Consider the following 20,653-nt stretch of genomic DNA (forward strand, 5'->3'; position numbering starts at 1 on the left):
GCATCATTTTGTAGGTGTGTGTGTGTGTGCGCCTACAAAATTACTTTTTTGTCTTTTTATCCATATTTTTTTTTTTTAGCCAAGTTGCACAGCATCATGGATCCTGAAAAGCATGGCTAAAATCATTGTATCTGCTCTGCCAATGATTGTTTCCTAGAGGAATACATCCCAGTCTTCCAAACATGACATGGGACACACCAGCCTGTTTGTCTCACAATCGAAATAGACTGCATTAGGCAAAATGCCCATATACCTCCTCCCCAACGAGGAATGCTCTACTTTCTGAAATCAGTTAACCTCTCTTAATGGAAGCACCTACTCAAACAATCCCTAACCATTTCATCTTCATCGTTCCAGTGAAACCTAGTCACACCGATGACAATGAGATACACTACACATGGCACAATACTCATCTATCACTATCTTCCTGGTCCCCAGGTAATTCTGATCGATTTACAGAAAACTGTGTCTTCCTTGGCAACACCCATCCCACCAAACCCAATAAATTCCCATCACAGTGTTACAGCGGAACCCTGTATGGTGCGATGAAGATGTGAAGTAAAGATAGGATCTTACCTTATGAATTTCCTGACTTTTTATAGTTCATGGAGGCAGTGTTAGACTACCGGAGGCAGCCCTTAAACCCTATAGAGACTATGGCAAGCATATGTAACATACAATAATGTCTCCAAGTGTGTTAATAAAGGTCAATTTGTAGGTAGCCCAAATAATTGCTGGAAGCAGAAGGAAAAAGCAGGGGAGACAAGGGAAATTGTTTGTTTAGCATAGAATGCAGTTTAATCGATGCACATATTCGTCACATTTTAGTTTCATATAATCAAACATATGTGACACTAGCACTGTGTTACATTAAATTTCATGTAACCTGTGGGATACTGTGCACAAGTGCTCGTGAAAGTTGTGATGGCGCAAGTGACCCATGAGAAAGTATGTACAGCAAAGCGGCTCAAAAAAAGAAAGACAAGTGATGGTTGAATTTACATAGTAGGGATACCCAAACTCACGCCTGCTCTCCAAGCGCATCGTCTAGTTGCTTGCCAACAAGTTACCCTCCTAGCCTACCCTGGCTGCCGCTAACCACAGTGTTCAACCAATTTACTTCTGACTCGTTTCCAGGGATCTGTTTCATCCCATCCAGTTGAGTTGTCCCAGGAGTCCCCTGGACGCTTCTGGGACACCCCTTCTCCTTCAACTAGGCTTCCAGTTACAATACGTCGCCACTGCTTTTGAAATAACAGTAACCTGGCACTGATGAAGGCCTGACCATTCTACAGGCCAAAACGCCATTGACTTTCACAGCGATAAAATCGGCGCTATTTCTTCACGGATACCCACCTTGTATATATGATCATTCATTGTTTGGGTATCCCTACTATGTAATTTCAACCACCACTTGTCTTTCTTTTTTTGCGCCTCCTTGCTGTACATACTTTCTTACGTGTCACTTGCGCCGTCACAACTTTCACGAGCACTTGGGCACAATATCCCACAGGTTACATGTAATGTAATGTAACACAGTGCTAGTCCCACATATGTTTGATTATATGAAACTAAAATATGACAAATATGTGCATCGATTAAACTGCATTCTATGCTGTTCAAACAATTTCCCTTGTCTCCCTGGCTTTTTCCTTCTGTTCCCAGCAATTATCTGTGCTACCTACAAATAGACCTTTTAGTGACACCCTTGGAGACATTTTTCTATTTTTATATTTCATGGCAAAGCCACTGTTATTATACTAGTCAACCATATCTGTTTTTAATGAATAATAAATTCGATTTCGTGTGGCAACCTGGAAGCCGACCTCAACGACACGGAAACGCACAGAGCCCCCCTGTTGCTGAGTAACTTGGTCCTGTGATGAGAGAGAAGCTGTTGCGGTGCTGATTTCGCCAGAGCGGACGCTCGTAAGAGTGGAGCCACGGAGAGGCTGTGCTGCGGCAGTTACTGGCTCAGACAGGTATGGGACTTTACCTGATAATCAGCAGGTGGGGAGGTGTGCTTGCGGGAGTCCGTCCACGGAGCAGGCTTGCTCGTGGGAAGGTCCACGCATAAATACAATATCACATTGAAAGTAACACGCCGCCATGTCAGCCGCAACATTGCGAGACCGCGAAACTGCCGTGGAAGATGTGTTTGCGGATGTTTCACCAGAACCGCAAATAAATAGTAGAAGTGCCAGCGATGACAGCAATGCTGGGGGGAAAAGCCTTAAAGATAAATACCGAGCACTTGAAAAACTCATGCGCCAGGAAACAGCAAAATGGTGGGAGTCCAAATCCCTACAAAAATATTTGGATGTTAGACATATCTTGAGGGGGTTGCGAATCATGATAGCGCCAAGTTATGATACCCCCAATCCTTTAATGATGGCTGAATGGGCTCAATGTAATTTGGATTCCTCTCGTAAGTTAGTAGAAATACTGGTGAAATATGCTGAAGTCGACCGGAGAGATCTATTTATTAAGATTGAGGCCCTCAATGATGAAATCAAAGCGCTTGGTGACCCACAACAACCAAAAACTAAATTGAGTGAAGAAATGATGCTTGGGCTCCAAAAGGAGGAGGACAAAATCAAATAACGCAAAACCTATAAATTTAGGAGGGACAAACAGGACTATGAGAACGGACAGATATTTACAGTCGCCCGCAAGTATGATACATTTCGTAATGCCACTGCAAATAAACGTCAGCAAGAAGGGAGTCGCCCCGTACAAACGTTGCCTGAACAGGAAGCGCCATCCACCTCAGACCTGAGTTCCGCAGTTGAAAGTGAGTCGGACGTGGAAACTCGGGATGAACAGCAGAAGCACAATAAAATCAGGCTCACAATGAGGGAGGAACTTGATTATCTAAGACGGAGTAGGAGAAAAACCCTAAGGCCAAGGAATCAACCGGCAAAAAATGGCGCACAAGGAGCAGGAGGGAAAGAAGGAGGGCAGTTAAGCAACACAGGGAACAAGCGGGGAGGACGGGGGTCATGGAGAAACAAATAGATAAAACAATTCTGACACCCACCTCTAACTTGGAGAGTGCCAATACAATCATCAATTTGTCGCAAATAAACCTAACCGCAGCGGAGGAACAAGTGCTCTCCTTGGGGTTAACATACTGTCCGGAATCAAATTTAAATGACACCCAAACGCGGGCAGATGTATACCTATTCATTAGAAAGCTCAAACTCCGCAAATTCCATAAACTCCAACCACAAATCCAGATGGGGTTGAGGCCGGTCACTGATGCGCCTGACATATCTAATTTGGTAGTTGGAGACCATGAATTATTAATAGACCTACAGTCCTTGGACACTGGAACACAATTCTCCCACCAAACTAACGTTTCAAATCAACAACAGATGGACATGGAAGAAATTCCAAGACAATCACTCCATGGATCTGATTTTATGGTTTGGAAGAAACCTGACACCCCCTTTAAGAAAAAGTCTAAATTCACACCGGTTACAGTGAGAGACTCTGTTGATGTATTTAATGAAATTGTCGTGACTCAGATAAAGAAACTAAATGTGACAATTAATAAAGAGAAAAGAAAAATTACCAATCATGAAAGGCAGTATGGACAGTTAATGGCTAAACTTAAAAAGGAAGGAAATACAGTAATCAGCAACTCAGATAAAGGGGGCAATGTAGTGATGTGGCCCCTAACTGACTATATGACCGAAGCTTACGGCCAGCTAAATAATGTTGAATGTTATCGCAAAAGCACCCCCCTTAAATTTAAAACCATGCAGGACCAGCTACACACCAAACTTTTGGCATGGAAAAGTTCAGGTCTTCTTAATCTGGAAGAATTTAATTTTTTTTAAAAAGACCACCCGAAAACTTATTTCATTCCGAAAATACACAAGAACATTGAGAAGCCACCAGGTAGGCCCATCATTTCAGCGTGTGATGGGCCCCTGGAAAATTTATCTAAATATATAGACTTCTTCCTTCAGGAACACTTTCACAACTTGGAATTGTATATACAAGATACCAGTGACTTCATACGCAAGATCCGCAACGTGACATGGCAGGAGGGATACCAACTAATGATTTTAGATGTGTCTTCTCTTTATACTTGTATTAGAAACTGTGACGGTATGAAGGCAGTGGAATACTACTTATCTAGAAGACCCCTTGAGTACATGCAGCATAACAGAATGCTAAAGGATATGTTGTTTTTTTGTCTGGAAAACAATTTCTTTATATTTAAAAAGCAGATGTTCCAACAGGTGCAGGGTGTAGCTATGGGGGGCCAGCTTCTCCCCCAGCTACGCATGTATGTTCATGGTCTGTTGGGAGGAGCTGGTACTAAAGAAGCAATTTGATTCAACTTACAGGGGGAAGGTGGTATCTGGGTTGCGATACATTGACGATTTGATTATTGTATGGAATGGAACTGTGACAGAAGCTAAGGAATTTATTGCTCAAATCAATGTTAACAATGTCAATCTTACATTTACATCAAGAGAGTGTTTCATTTTTAGATGTAAAGGTCACAGTAGTCAATAACACCATAACCACTTCCCTGTTTCGTTAAGAAACAGCTGGCAATACCCTGCTACATGCGTCTAATGCGCATTCCCCTCATTTAATCCATAGCATCCCCTATGGGGAGATGCTGCGGCTACGCAGGATTTGTAGTAATACCTCAGATTAGGAAAGACATCAATCTGAAAGTAAGACACGTTTTCTGCAGCGGGGTTACAGCACTAGAGCTATTGATACAGCCATTCGCAAGTCGCTGGCTCTAGCCAGGGAAGATCTATTGCTTTACAGGGATAGGTCTAAAAAAATTTATGATACAAATCCTACAGCTTCCATAGAACCAGTAAGATTGATCTTGACATTTTCTAGACAGGAACAACAATTGCGCAAAATTATTCAGCGCAATTGGCCCATAGTCAAAGAGGACCCTATCATAGGCAGTTCCCTCCCTAGATTTCCTTCAATCACATATAGGAAAAAAGTATCCATGGCCAATGTTCTGGGTAAAAGTAGTCCGGAACATAAGGATGGAGAAGGTTGGTTAACTGCGAGAAAGGGTTCTTTAAATGTTCTAATGGTAAGGCATGTGTATATGGAGACAATAGAACATCATATTTGACTGCTTTCAGTGACAAAGCCTAAAATGATTAAATTCCATCTTACATGCAAATCCGAATATGCGGTGTATGTCATAGAATGCAGCTGCAAGCTGGCATATATTGGGAGTACAAAGCTAGCAGCACACAAACGGGTCCTACAGCACATTAGGGCGATTATGAACAATGACCCTAATTACCCGGTAGCGAGGCATTTCAAAGAACACCATAACAGTAATTTAAAACATCTCAGGCATTAAGTCATTGATACTGTTCCCATACAGAGAAGAGGTGGAGACAGAGAAGGGAAGCTAAGAAGATTAGAGACCCAATATATCCTTGAGCTCGACACCAAACAACCGGGGGGGGCTCAACATGAGCGAGGATTTGTACACGCATCTTTAAATATTGAGGCCTCCCTTTATTATGAAGCAATTTGTAGAGGAACAAGCTAATGTTATGAATACATGATATAAGAAATATGTCCCAGCAATTTTGCACTTTTTTGTCTTTTTTAGAAGAGTTTTTTTTAGAATGGAACAAAATTCCTTTTAACATATGATAATTTATTTAAGGGTTTTGGGACAAATGAATTGTATGTATATTTATGGATCTCGCTCTCTCTCTCTCTCTCCTGCTTACTCTTCTTATTCAAGCATGTAAATCTCTGAAAGATCCAATGCTAAAGGAAAACAAAACGAGTTATTGACTTGTAACTCCTTTTCTACAGCGTTGATTTCTTTAATAGGCCTTCCATCCTCTTCAGAAAAGAGGTTAGCTTGAAAACTATCCTTTCACACTTGTACTTCATACTCTGAACTACAGAGGCCTGTAGTGGATGGAGATGGAGCACACCTCCTTGGTTAGATTTTGGATGCTTTTTAATGAAATGACATACACACTATTGTTTAGTTTTTCAGGCTTGGTAATGCCGTTTATTGCTATTCTAAATTACCAAATTACCGGGGACTCCCAACTTGACGATGAAGATGAATCAAGGATGTGCTTCTATAAAACATAGCATCACTGGAGAACTTTAGTTACAGGTAAGTAACATGTTCAGTAAGCCCCTGTGCTCTGTAATTTTTTTTATACATCCCACAGCCTCCACTCACCCCAGAAATAGCTTCACCTCCTAAATTTTGAACAATTTGCTCTCCTGTCTGTTTTCCAGACGTCAGACAAAAGCCAGTCAGAGGTGGTGGATGAAGAGGCTATGTCACAGATCCGTAAAGGACATGATACAATGTGCATGGTACTTACCAACAGAGCTAGACACCTGGACTCTGTGCGGGCCGTTTGGAGCACAGGGGATATCAAGGTGAGGAAATACAAAGTGATTTTTATTGCAGATCCTCTGACTTCTATTGTTACCAGTATCTATCCCTTGAAAAGTTAGAACTTTGATTTACACCACTTTCTACAGCTCCCACATTGAAAGGTTCAGGCTTAAAGTTCCCACCCCACTCAAGCAGTCACTCTTGTGATTTGATAGTTCAGCTGTACCACAACCCAAGGCCCAGTCTATAGCTTTCATTGCAGCTCTCAAAAGAGCAAGAAACATGTGGCTTGTTCTTTGCGATCCGTCTGCAGTGACAGTCCCCCTGCTTTATTTCCAACAACACTCAAAGAAAGAAATGAATTTAACAATTTTATTAATATAGGGCCAGACGTTAACAATGTATTCCTTTTCTGGCAAGAAGGTGAGGTGTATGGTAGAGTTTCTGGTTTAGGGGCTTTTCTAGCAATTACAAGATGTCCATAGGCTGAATTGTTTCTGGCATCCAGTCATCCGAGGTGATCAGCTTCCAAGCGAGAGCAAAACTGGAAATTCTTTACCCTACAGGCTGTATTCAAGTCTGCAGGAAGAGCAATGTTGATAAGTCGTACTCACTTTTGGTTACTTTGTGAGCGTGACTGGGCTGCTCCCCTAATCTCCCTGTTGATTTATGGTAGCCCTGACATTGTTATCAGTTGGAAGAGTAGTCCAGGTGATATTGGGCTTGTCTGAGAGGGTTAATTATTGTCCTTGATCACCTTAAAAGTTGTAACCTTATCTGCTGGCCTGAGAGCGTCTAGAACCATGAAGGATGTGGAAGGGGCGCATCTGTTTTTCATGGATCCCAGTGAACGTGCTTTATCAGTATCTGTTCGGATACAGTGCAATGTATCTGATAGAGACTTCTAGCTGCAGATTCCTTACCTTTGAATTTCCCAGGCATCAGGCTGGATCTGGAAACCTTTGCTGAGCAATACCCCTTGCACCTGCCATCGCGTGGCTTCATTCTGCTCTGCGTGTCGTTGACATAGTTAGCGTTGCTTATGTTGTCGCGGTACCTATATAGGCGCCACCCAGGCATCAGTTCTTTTCTTCTGGTCCCAGAGGTTAGATCTGTGAGAGGCGGGAGGTTGTGCCAGGTTTGAATCTGAGACATGTTTTTGGTCACTGACATCAGCTTTTAGCTCAGAGACAAAGATCTGTGGTGGTAATTAAGCAGAGACCTTCAAGCGCTAAAGAGAATACCCTGTCTGTGTTTCCAACGCAGGTAGAAAAGGTAATTCAGTCATTAACTGTACTATAGTCATCTTTGATGGGGTTGCACTGCAGGAGTTTCTCAACAAGGTTGTTGACGTCAAGTTTGTCCGTCACAAATGTTGTTGACCGGATCTTCTTGGACTCTGACAATGGGACACTGCCCAAAGCCTTGCGGGTGAGGCAGTCTTCATTGTGACGTTCTTCAAAGACTCACCAACAGTTTTGGAATGGACTACTGACCAGGTATCAGAAGTGCTGGATTTTCATGCCATTATCAGCATTGATTTTTAACTCACCTTTTTGTGACCCCTTCTTTCACAAATGCTTGAGCTTGTCCCTAGAAGAGGTGAGTGCAGGCACTTCTGAAGTGAAGTGTAGCTAAGAAAGTTCCATATTCTTCATTTTTGCGATGCCTTTATGAAGTGCTAAGAGGAGCACTTTTAATAGAACTTTGTCAGATGAAGGGGTATCTCGTTTGTAAGGAGGAACTTTCTCCTTCTCTGGAAGAGAGCTAACCTTTCTCTGTCGTTAAATGTTGTGGAGTGAAATGTGCTACAGATGTCACAGGAAGATGCCTTGTGATATTGATAAAGACAATAGATATACTGATTGTGAGGCTCATCTGTATATATCTTCTTTTTCCACAGTTTATGCATGACTTTAAGAGTGAATTTTTTATTTTCTCTCCCATGGTTTGGAGTGTCCCCTGAATCTGAAGATTGAAAAGTCTATAAAACCCCTAAAAGCAACTCCCAGTCTGTTGAAGCTCAAGTTAGGGCTGGCTGAAGAACATGAAATACCAGCTAAAAGTCAAAATGTGATATATGTAAGGTCAAAGATAGGTAAGAAGCTCTCCTCGGGGACTGCCTCGCACATGACTAGTGATAGAAATCTCAGCTATGGTGGCCTTTAGAGGGAGTGGAGAGCTCAGCACTTCCATCTCGTTGGTTGAAGTTTGGGCTGTTTCAAATGCGATGGATGTGCTACTAAACAATCACTGTACATGGGCCTTCAATATGCAAAGATTCAAATGTGAATCTTCAAAAGATTCAATGCTGGTAAATCCAGCTGCACACCTCCTATGATAGTGAGGTTAGGTTCAAGTTGAGATGAAGCAGCCTAGGGTGTTTAGCTTGTGTCTGTGGAGAAGGGTGTGGGATGCACACCATATATTACAAACAATGTGCCAGAGCTTGACATGAAGACTGAGGTCTGGGGACCTGGGCCTGAGAGTGGTGAATGGGCCCTAAGGAGTTGAGGAACTTTGCATCATTGGGTGGATCCCTTCAGTGGAGGTGCTGATCTGTAAAGCGCAGCGGACCTCAAGAATGGGTTATGACTCAGTTGCAGTAAAAGAGGAGATTTAGAAGAGACAGCTTAAGTGGGAAGGAATACTTGTAGAACAGATCTATGCATTAAAGCTCATTGCTAGCCAAGATATACATTGAGGTGTGGTTGAACGGACATGAGGTAGGCTCAAGTGAACAATTTTGAGAAGTCCAAAGTGCTATTTGGTCATGGCATGTCATCACTGAGTCCTTGCTGAGGTGTGAGTTGGTGGCCCTAAGAAACTAAGAGACACCTTGGTATATCTATATTTTCCTGAAGATGGCACTCCCTGCAGGGGTGGTGGCCTGATGTTGCATAGGCCCCCTTGAGTGCAGTTGGTGGCAAGTTGTGATGACATCAGTGATCTTAGCAGACATTCCTGCTGTTGAAGCGCAGGCACACTTGACTCTTCTCCAAGTGGGTGATCCTATCTGACTTCCTGTTAGACCGCTTCCGGGCAGGCATAGCACTCTTGATGGGTAAAAATAAGTAGAATAACAAGGTCCAGCTGGATAGTACCAAAAAAGGAACACACCAATTGAAGTGGGAAATGGGGCAAAGAGAAGAATCTGAGCGACAAGTCAGAATAGCGAAATGGTAACCCTTAAAAACATTGTGCTTGGACATTAAGCCATACATAAATTGGCTTAATGAAGGGAATTTGAAACAGGGCCTGAAGAAAGTCATCAAAAAACATTACAGGGCCTGAAAAAAGTCAACAAAAACATTACTGAGCTTGGCTGCAGAATACACTCCCTCGAAGAACCATTAGATTGAAGGAAAGTTAATCGGGAAGAATCCAAGGCCCATCTCCTTCTCCTACGGGAGCATAACATGGTCCTTCAGAGGAACACCAGGCCATGGAAAATCACCTCTGTATCAAGGGGGACAGAAAGAAAGGACATCCAGTATGTGCAGAACGTGATTGACGCCATTATTGAATGGGTGAACAAATTGGAATTCTGCATCAATAGGGCTTGATGTCTAATTCCTGGGTCTCATTGAATCACCATCAAATAACATCTAACACTGCACAAAGATCTGAAGAGAATGACTAGGTAATAGCAGGAGCAAGCAATGGCAGGGTCTGCTTTCATCCGTGCAAATCTACAGAGCTTTCAAGACCTACTACTGCTCATACTAGTCTGTCTGGTGACTGACTTTTTCTGAGGGTGCAGGACACGAAATTCCGATGGTACTACCCATTCTGAATCATGTTCATGTTTCTAGAGTACCATTGTGACAAAGTTTGGATACATATGAAATCTTGGAGTTCCAAAAAAGAGAAGGAAACAAGGTCATACACAGCTTTGACACAAAGAGGTCAGGTATGGTAGAATGTAAGGAGCACATAATGCAACAATGTCCCAAATGATTTGGAAGTCATTGGTGGGTGGAGAGAGGCAGTTGCAGAAAGTCAGCGCCATCAGACTGACAGCCACACTCATCTCAGGCTAGGACCAGTTTAGTAGCCACTGATGGCATTGCTGATCTTAGGAGAATGAAATACCACATTGGTAACAGGGACGTAGGGGCCATGCTAGATAGGAAACGTTTTGCATGGGGTTGGTGGTTTGGGTTCCCTGCCGTGGGCCAGAGAGCTCAGTTTTAGCTTATGCAGCCAAACCCTGTACTAGTTTTTGGTACGAGCAGGGGGGGATCAAGATTTCTATACTTTTCTTATTCAAATAAACCTCTTTGTTTTTGCAAGTTCAAGTATTGGTATTTGGAAGGGGTGGTTTTGGGGTGTCGATGTTTGATTACTGGGAAAATAGTTTATGGGGATGACTTGTTGGGGGACTGGTTTGACTGGGGAAAGGGGGGTCATACCTTCAGAGCAGCAGCAGAAAGTGATTCAACAATGGAAGGATAATGGTGGGTGGTTAGGGTTCAGGGATGGGGGAGTTAATGGGTGGTGACATATTTATTTCAGAGGTCACCAATGGGTGGTTTTCAGGTATGGTGAAGGTTTTTTTTTAGGGCTCACTGATGAGCGCAGTTTAGGGGTTGTGCAGGATTTTAAGGGATCAGGGATGGGTGGGGTTTAGGTGTAAAAAGGGGTTTAAGGTTTCAGGAATGGGTGATGTTTAGTGGTAGTGGGGGTTTTTGGTAAAGAGATGGGTAGAGTTTAGGAGTAGAAAGGGCGTTAAGGAATGAGTGGAGTGGCTGCAGGCAATTTGGTAGATTCTGTAGAGGAGAAGATGGTCAAATTTTCAGAGGAGTGATTAGGAATTGGCAATCAATCAAACATTTTAATAACTCTAATGTCCCAGGCGAACTTAGGCACTGAACTTGTTGGATGACCGTCACATAGTCAGCGCAGGTAATCTTTCTACGAGTAATGCAATTTAGCGTGTTTTTGACGCAGTAGAATGTGGTCAAAGGCATTCAGATTGGCTGGAGCTCATTTTGTGAGTCAAGGCTGATGGAGCGATGACCTCTGATTCATCGAGGGGTTCTAGTTGTGGTGTTAGCTTAAGCATATTGTAATGTCCATACATATGTTGCAAAATAAAATAATAATAATATTGAAATTTATAGAGCAGGGTATCTCACATATACTGCTCTCCATGTGGCCCGAGGCTCTTATCTCTTGCATTCTGACTGCATTTCAAGTTATTCTCACACCATTGAAAAGAATCAAATTTCTCCTTGCATTTGTTTTTTATTTCATCTTTATTATTTTTGGAAGAGTGTGCATACATATCTCCGCTTTCTTCGTTTTAGTCTCCTGGTTGCCAGTTTTAATTTCCAGCTTATTATTTTTCCATCGAGTCTGACGATAGGGTAATTTAGCCTACTAATATCAGAAACCTGTCACTTTTTGCAACAGTTTAAATCAAAAACAATTTAAACCCTAATTTGGGGTGTACACTGCTGAAATGGTTAAGAGATTCTGCTCAGACTCTACCCTTTATTAGCAAATAACATCCCATCCCTGTGAATCTTTTTATTTCTGGGCGACAAATCCAATGCTATAGAAGGGGACTACTGGCCCACATGTCTTATGACTAGCTGACTCGTGAAATTCAGAGCTGTCATCTCACTGCCTTAAAAAAATGGCTAAAGGGCAGTCCTTTTTGTACTTATCAATGCTTCAGTAGTGGAAACTCATTTTATTCTTTGTAGTCTGTGTAACTTGTATTTCCTTGCTTATTTTTTAATTACATAAAGTTGATCATTTTCACTACCTATAAAAGTCTTCTGGTTTACTTCAGTTATTCTTCTTTCTCGCCTACAGACAGGTTTCAGCTCTTATTGTCAAAGACCTATTGTGTACAATACTAATACTGCACATTACAAAATGATGTAATGGTGCAAGGGGTTATACCGCACTGGGACAACAACCTACTACCCTAGGTGGTGCCTATGTGCAAAATATACTGATTGACAAACCCTCGCGCACAATTTGTGGTATGCTTCATCATCAGCAACCTCATTCCACCCAGGCAAGATTGTACTCTTAGTGCGAGGGAGTTCTTAATAAAAGGTGTACTGGATAAATGACCGGATACAGGTAATTGTAACAAAAAATACCTTGAGTTAAACCAGAAGGAAGTACCTTTATTGGTTAGCACCATAGCTTTCAAGGAGTGTACGAATGGATGACTATTGGGTATAATGGCCCATCCATCTGTTATGATGCCAACATCTCAGTCCATACAGGTGCAATTATATGGTCAAGGCTTTTTGTCAGGCTAGAGATCCCTGCTGCTAGTGCTTTTAAAGGAATCATACATTGGAAAATAAATTTTGAGGCATGTGAGCTGTAGATCCAACCAGGCCTCTCATACACCACTGAAGAAGTGGATGCAATTTTGACAGATCCCTCATTATTTGCCGATGCCAGCATCGCACAAACCATTTCACAGACAACAGATTGGGAAAAATTGACAGAAATGAAACGAAACAAAATAAGAACTATACTCCATGGAACAATCCTTAAAGAGTACCTAAGAAACAACATGGCACCTAAAGGGCTACTAGTCACTAATGCGCCTCGCATTTTTCTAGATGACCCTACCTTTAGAAGAGATTGGGCACAAATTGCATGGCATTGCACACGTGACTGGATCGTGTTGATCATCAAAACTGCATTGAGACTCTCAGAAACCATCTTAATTGAAATACAACTTACCGAGAGTCACTTAAAAACTACTATATCTGGTTACAAAAAAAGACTAGATGAAATTAACAAAGAGATGAATGAGTACAAAGAAAATCTGACTCAGCAGAAAGTACAAAAATTTCAAAAAGATCTGAAAAGATTTTCTTATGTAAAAACCTACCCGTACTCTGATCCTGATTACACTCCCCCGACCAGAACAGATAAGGACTCAGATGTTTCCAGCAATGATTCCACAGCCAGTAGTAACTCAAGCACTAGCAGCTATCGCCAAAAACAAAGAGGAAGGAACAGAGCTCAAACCAACTGGCCTGCCTTCAATACCCAAATGTTGCCTGGTTTCCAAAACCCGTTTAACCCACAACAACACTATCCCATGTTTGGTTGGCAACCACCCTTCCAACAGCCCATGTTCCCTCCAAACCCGTTCAGACCTCCTTTTTTAGGCAGGGGCAGGAGGGGAAGAGGCCGAAGAAGAGGGACGAATCAAGTCCATTGGGAAGACGAGGACCCAACAGGCCCCAACACACGGAGCAGAACCCTGGAAGCGAAAGCAGGACCAAGCAACAGCCGAACCTAGTAATTAACTTAGCGAGTAGACCACTCACTACTATGGAAGAAAATGTCCTGAACAAAGGTCTTGGCTTTGTCCCCACTGCGAGATTAGATAAGTTTCAACTTCATTGTGAACTGGCCAGTTTCTTCCGCAAGTTAAAACTAAAAGCTTACTTTGAAAAACAAGGGGAAAGATCACAAGAAGCTGATCCTAATGAAACAGGCCTACGACCCAGGTCAACATTCACTCCTCCCCCCCATACTGTCCCAATTGAGGTCTCGACTTTTGAACAGGCAGTGTTTAATGACATTGAAAACATTAAACCACAACAACCGTTTCAAAACATCAGCAAGGCAGAACATTTAGCTCTTGAAAGCCTCAAGAACTGTGAGACCATCGTCATAAAACCGGCGGACAAAGGAGGGGGGATAGTGATTCAAGACAAGGAAGCCTATTGCGAAGAATGTCTGAGACTACTGTCGGATGCAAGGAATTACAAAAAAATCGCCAATGATCCTTCCGGGAGTCTAAGACAAGAAATAGCAACTCTAATTGAAGAAGCAGAAACTCAAGGCGACATCTCTAAACAAGAGGCCATGTTCCTCACTGGCAGTGAAGGAAAAATTCCGTATTTTTATACATTGCCTAAAATGCATAAAAATAAGCTACCCCCTCCAGGCAGACCAATTGTCTCGGGTATAGGTTCTCTCCTTGAGCCTCTATCCCAGTTTTGCGATGTTTTTCTGAAACCCATTGTACAAAACACATCAACATACCTTCAAGATACCAAGAGTCTACTTCGACTCCTGGAAGAAATCAGAGTCAACGATACAACAATTTTAGTAAGCTTTGACATCGAGAGCTTATACACAAGCATTCCTCAGGATGATACCATTGAAGTACTCAGGAATACCCTTGACACTACAAATTGGACATACCGAACACCTAAGAACTTTATTTTGGAGTGTGCTAGTCTAGCACTAAAGAAAAACTTCTTTGAATTTGAGGGTACCCTCTATTTGCAGATAGGGGGTACTTCTATGGGAAGTACATTTGCGCCGAGCGTAGCGGGCCTCTACGTGTTCAATTTCGAGAAGAAATTCATATTCACCGAGCAGAATCCTTTCCTCAAATACATCTCTTTTTGGAAACGTTACATTGACGATGTCCTTGCAATTTGGCAAGGACCAGAAAACATCCTAGTGGAGTTCTGTCAGTGGATCAACACCTGTGACCAGAACCTAAGATTCACCCACACCACAGATAGAAACACCATGGTCTTTCTAGATGTTGAGATCACGAAAGAAAAGGACCGCCTGGAGACAATAACCCACTATAAACCTACAGCAAAAAATAATCTATTGAGATTTGAAAGCTTTCACCCTAGGCCTTTGAGAGAGAATCTCCCGTATGGCCAGTATTTGAGACTGCGACGAAATTGCAGTAAAATCAATGACTTTAAAAAACAAGCCCTTGACTTAACTAAGAAACTTGAATCAAAAGGCTATCCGGAGAAGATCCTCAACAAATGCGAAAAAAGAGCGCGCAATCAACCTAGAGCGGCACTTTTGGAAATTAGACCTCCGAAAGAAGGCACCACACCTCTAACTTGTGTAACCACATATAATAGTGCTTCAAACCAAGTAACCAAATCGGTCAATAAACATTGGAAAATCCTCAATACAGGGATCTTCAATTGGGAAAAACCTTTGTTTTCCTACAAGAAAGCCAGGAGCCTAAAAGACACTCTGGTGAATACACGCCCAAGAACGACAGATCTGCAAAAGCAACCAACTGTTCTGAATGCATGGGGTCTACCTGGTATCATCGGTCATTACAAATGTGGCAATTGCAGTGTATGTCATCTCACAGAGAACACCAAAACCCTAAACCTGGAACCAGGAAAAATATGGACCTTGAGAGCTCACACTAACTGCAATAGTACAAATGTAGTATACCTAATCATGTGCCCTTGTAAACTACAATACGTGGGTATGACAACCAGAAAAATCAAACAAAGAATCTGCGAGCATCGCAGCACAATCAGATGCAAAAAAACAATGACCAAACTAACAGAACATTTCCTACTAACTGGTCATACAACTAACGATCTGAAATGGACTGTCATTGAACAGATTACAGCAGGTGAAAAATCACAAGAAAGACTTTTTGAAAAAGAGCAACGTTGGGTGTACAGACTTTCCACTCACAAGAAAGGGCTGAACGATAATATCCCATGGAACTCAGTTCTTTCCAAATAGATGACCTTTCCTTTGGCACAGAATTAACACTTTTCCATCCAAAAAACCAGTTCTGTCCCCCAAAGAAACATACTGGATCAAAAATACTGGATTGTTTGATTTTAGTATGATAGATATATCTGTTGTCTTGTGTGGGTTAAAAATCAGGATAGGTATGCCTGGTATTGACACCTACTATTACCTTACTGTGTACCAACTTATATGTCCCCTTTGAGAGGATTATTTTCAATTCCTTCCTTAGCTTAATACTGACGCTAAGCTTTCCATTAATATAACATTAGATGTTAGCTTACCGCCTTATGCGTGTGCTTTCATAGAGCGGATCACACACCCCCCTCTTTTGAGCCTATTTCTCTCTGCCACTCTCAACCGACCTTAGGCTGCCACATTCGCCCCTATCCATTGGGCTTTTGTTTAATCTTAGCCTATCACGGACTCGACACGCCCTACCGCCTTATGCGTGTAGTTTCATGGAGTCTAATAAACAAACACACACCCCTCAGATTGAGCCTATGCCGCTCTTCGACTTTTTAACCGGTCCTAGGCTGTCACTTACGCCTCCATCGACTGGCCCGTATAGGGGAACCAATGTTGCTATTGGCTGACTCCCAGCCTATCGCGGACAACCAGGAAGTACTTGACACGCCCCACCGGTTCCTCTCCGCATCCCGGGCATTTCTCGGGACGCGGTGGCGGGACACGGTTGTAGGCATAATAGCTGATCTTCCTTTTCACCAAGTAAGTAAATATGGACTTCTCGTGGGTGGGCACCACGCATCGCTCAGGATCGATCTTTCGGTCTACTTATGTTCTACACCTTTTCCCCGGCAGATTGAAGGTGAATTTTCTGTCCGTGCTCTCGACACTTTCGAGGCATCTTTTTCCCGCATTACCAGTAAGCCCAACCTTGGAATTTCATTTCATTTTTCTCGCCCCATGCACGGTTGTTTCAGGAGTGTTGTCGTGTTGAGTATGCTAGTCAGTTGTAACCTTATTTTAACCAGTCGTCGGTATAAATTGAATACTGGCACGGTGCGTTTTCACTGGTGACGAATGACATTTGTGATTTTCACTTGATCACTCGCCGCTAGTTACGTACGCCACACAAAGTATCGTATAAGTGCACACAATCACCTGTACGACTATTTGTGGACACACGGAGTGACTACACGAATGTTAGATGTTAGTCACCTGATTGTCACAACGCCATTCACGTGCACCCCGGTAAGTTACCGAGCGAATGCACTCTCTCACCTGTTGGTCACAACAGTGTATGATTGGAGCAAGGTGTAAGCGCACTTTTGATGGATGCAAATCATATTCCACAAATGGAGCACATATACACTATTTTCACCACAAAATGGATGACTGGATTAGCCGATAAAACTTCACAACCACGGCATAGTATCACTTTCTAGTGACTGAGAGGTACCTGAAATCAGCAATGCTTTACAGAATACAAATAAAAAGTATATTTCATTTCTGTTTTCCTCCACAGGTTTTATTCCAACTGGATTCTCAGTAGGATTTTTTTACCACTAACCAAGGGCAGGGTACACCTTAGTGCGTGTACACCACCCTGGTTAGCACCATCACTTACGGTCCTGAAGAAAACCCGGAGACTTTCTCCACCAGGGTTGAAACATGTAGACCTGACCTTTTCATATATATGACCAACTACACATATATATATATTTTTTCTCACCCACTTCACACTTTATTAATAGATACCACGGGCCAATTTAACCCTATAGGGTATCCCCATTGACTTTTTTAACATTGATCAAGTGCTCTATGATTAAAAACCTTTTTTTACAGAGTTAAATACTTGACCAAATTTTAATACACTACAATCACTTGCACACACAAATAACACCAGCTCCACTGTAATCAGGTGTCGCAGCACACCCAGATGGCACTCGGCCTCTGGGTGGGACCCCGATGATGAAGCATGTCACCAACTAGGTTGGTGAGTGAGGGGTCTTCAACAAAAGGATTGTCCCTTTCAGTACACCTCTCTTAAACTTGGAGGTATCATTTGACCTCAGAGGGCATACTCCTTCTTTTGTTTGCAAGATATTTATCTAAGGGGAATAGGAGTACCCCCCAAGAAAACCCTTTCTCTCTCATTGTTTTTCATAGTCTAGGCAGCGCACAGCTGTGAGAGACACAACTCTTTTGTATTGCTCTCCATACTTTACACTCGTGAAACTCCTGCAACCATGGGCGAAAATCAAGGCCTCTCATACACCACTGAAGAAGTGGATGCAATTTTGACAGATCCCTCATTATTTGCCGATGCCAGCATCGCACAAACCATTTCACAGACAACAGATTGGGAAAAATTGACAGAAATGAAACGAAACAAAATAAGAACTATACTCCATGGAACAATCCTTAAAGAGTACCTAAGAAACAACATGGCACCTAAAGGGCTACTAGTCACTAATGCGCCTCGCATTTTTCTAGATGACCCTACCTTTAGAAGAGATTGGGCACAAATTGCATGGCATTGCACACGTGACTGGATCGTGTTGATCATCAAAACTGCATTGAGACTCTCAGAAACCATCTTAATTGAAATACAACTTACCGAGAGTCACTTAAAAACTACTATATCTGGTTACAAAAAAAGACTAGATGAAATTAACAAAGAGATGAATGAGTACAAAGAAAATCTGACTCAGCAGAAAGTACAAAAATTTCAAAAAGATCTGAAAAGATTTTCTTATGTAAAAACCTACCCGTACTCTGATCCTGATTACACTCCCCCGACCAGAATAGATAAGGACTCAGATGTTTCCAGCAATGATTCCACAGCCAGTAGTAACTCAAGCACTAGCAGCTATCGCCAAAAACAAAGAGGAAGGAACAGAGCTCAAACCAACTGGCCTGCCTTCAATACCCAAATGTTGCCTGGTTTCCAAAACCCGTTTAACCCACAACAACACTATCCCATGTTTGGTTGGCAACCACCCTTCCAACAGCCCATGTTCCCTCCAAACCCGTTCAGACCTCCTTTTTTAGGCAGGGGCAGGAGGGGAAGAGGCCGAAGAAGAGGGACGAATCAAGTCCATTGGGAAGACGAGGACCCAACAGGCCCCAACACACGGAGCAGAACCCTGGAAGCGAAAGCAGGACCAAGCAACAGCCGAACCTAGTAATTAACTTAGCGAGTAGACCACTCACTACTATGGAAGAAAATGTCCTGAACAAAGGTCTTGGCTTTGTCCCCACTGCGAGATTAGATAAGTTTCAACTTCATTGTGAACTGGCCAGTTTCTTCCGCAAGTTAAAACTAAAAGCTTACTTTGAAAAACAAGGGGAAAGATCACAAGAAGCTGATCCTAATGAAACAGGCCTACGACCCAGGTCAACATTCACTCCTCCCCCCCATACTGTCCCAATTGAGGTCTCGACTTTTGAACAGGCAGTGTTTAATGACATTGAAAACATTAAACCACAACAACCGTTTCAAAACATCAGCAAGGCAGAACATTTAGCTCTTGAAAGCCTCAAGAACTGTGAGACCATCGTCATAAAACCGGCGGACAAAGGAGGGGGGATAGTGATTCAAGACAAGGAAGCCTATTGCGAAGAATGTCTGAGACTACTGTCGGATGCAAGGAATTACAAAAAAATCGCCAATGATCCTTCCGGGAGTCTAAGACAAGAAATAGCAACTCTAATTGAAGAAGCAGAAACTCAAGGCGACATCTCTAAACAAGAGGCCATGTTCCTCACTGGCAGTGAAGGAAAAATTCCGTATTTTTATACATTGCCTAAAATGCATAAAAATAAGCTACCCCCTCCAGGCAGACCAATTGTCTCGGGTATAGGTTCTCTCCTTGAGCCTCTATCCCAGTTTTGCGATGTTTTTCTGAAACCCATTGTACAAAACACATCAACATACCTTCAAGATACCAAGAGTCTACTTCGACTCCTGGAAGAAATCAGAGTCAACGATACAACAATTTTAGTAAGCTTTGACATCGAGAGCTTATACACAAGCATTCCTCAGGATGATACCATTGAAGTACTCAGGAATACCCTTGACACTACAAATTGGACATACCGAACACCTAAGAACTTTATTTTGGAGTGTGCTAGTCTAGCACTAAAGAAAAACTTCTTTGAATTTGAGGGTACCCTCTATTTGCAGATAGGGGGTACTTCTATGGGAAGTACATTTGCGCCGAGCGTAGCGGGCCTCTACGTGTTCAATTTCGAGAAGAAATTCATATTCACCGAGCAGAATCCTTTCCTCAAATACATCTCTTTTTGGAAACGTTACATTGACGATGTCCTTGCAATTTGGCAAGGACCAGAAAACATCCTAGTGGAGTTCTGTCAGTGGATCAACACCTGTGACCAGAACCTAAGATTCACCCACACCACAGATAGAAACACCATGGTCTTTCTAGATGTTGAGATCACGAAAGAAAAGGACCGCCTGGAGACAATAACCCACTATAAACCTACAGCAAAAAATAATCTATTGAGATTTGAAAGCTTTCACCCTAGGCCTTTGAGAGAGAATCTCCCGTATGGCCAGTATTTGAGACTGCGACGAAATTGCAGTAAAATCAATGACTTTAAAAAACAAGCCCTTGACTTAACTAAGAAACTTGAATCAAAAGGCTATCCGGAGAAGATCCTCAACAAATGCGAAAAAAGAGCGCGCAATCAACCTAGAGCGGCACTTTTGGAAATTAGACCTCCGAAAGAAGGCACCACACC

General features: G+C 42.4%; 1 protein-coding gene across 3 annotated transcripts in view; it reads left to right on the top strand.

Moving 5' to 3' along the window:
- The window catches only part of KATNB1 (katanin regulatory subunit B1), a 558,599-nt gene that overhangs the window by 431,097 nt on the left and 106,849 nt on the right, over nucleotides 1-20,653 (top strand). For 2 of the 3 annotated variants that reach the window (XM_085640093.1, XM_085640094.1), the window contains exon 18: nucleotides 6,280-6,426. The exons of the other annotated variant lie outside the window; for it this stretch is intronic. In XM_085640093.1, the coding sequence (XP_085496219.1) occupies nucleotides 6,280-6,426 (147 nt within the window). The remainder of the gene's footprint in view (nucleotides 1-6,279; nucleotides 6,427-20,653) is intronic. 3 annotated transcript variants of the gene reach the window in all.

The sequence above is a fragment of the Triturus cristatus genome, chromosome 12 (genome assembly GCF_964204655.1).
Source record: "Triturus cristatus chromosome 12, aTriCri1.1, whole genome shotgun sequence".
Classification (NCBI taxonomy): Eukaryota; Metazoa; Chordata; class Amphibia; order Caudata; family Salamandridae; genus Triturus; species Triturus cristatus.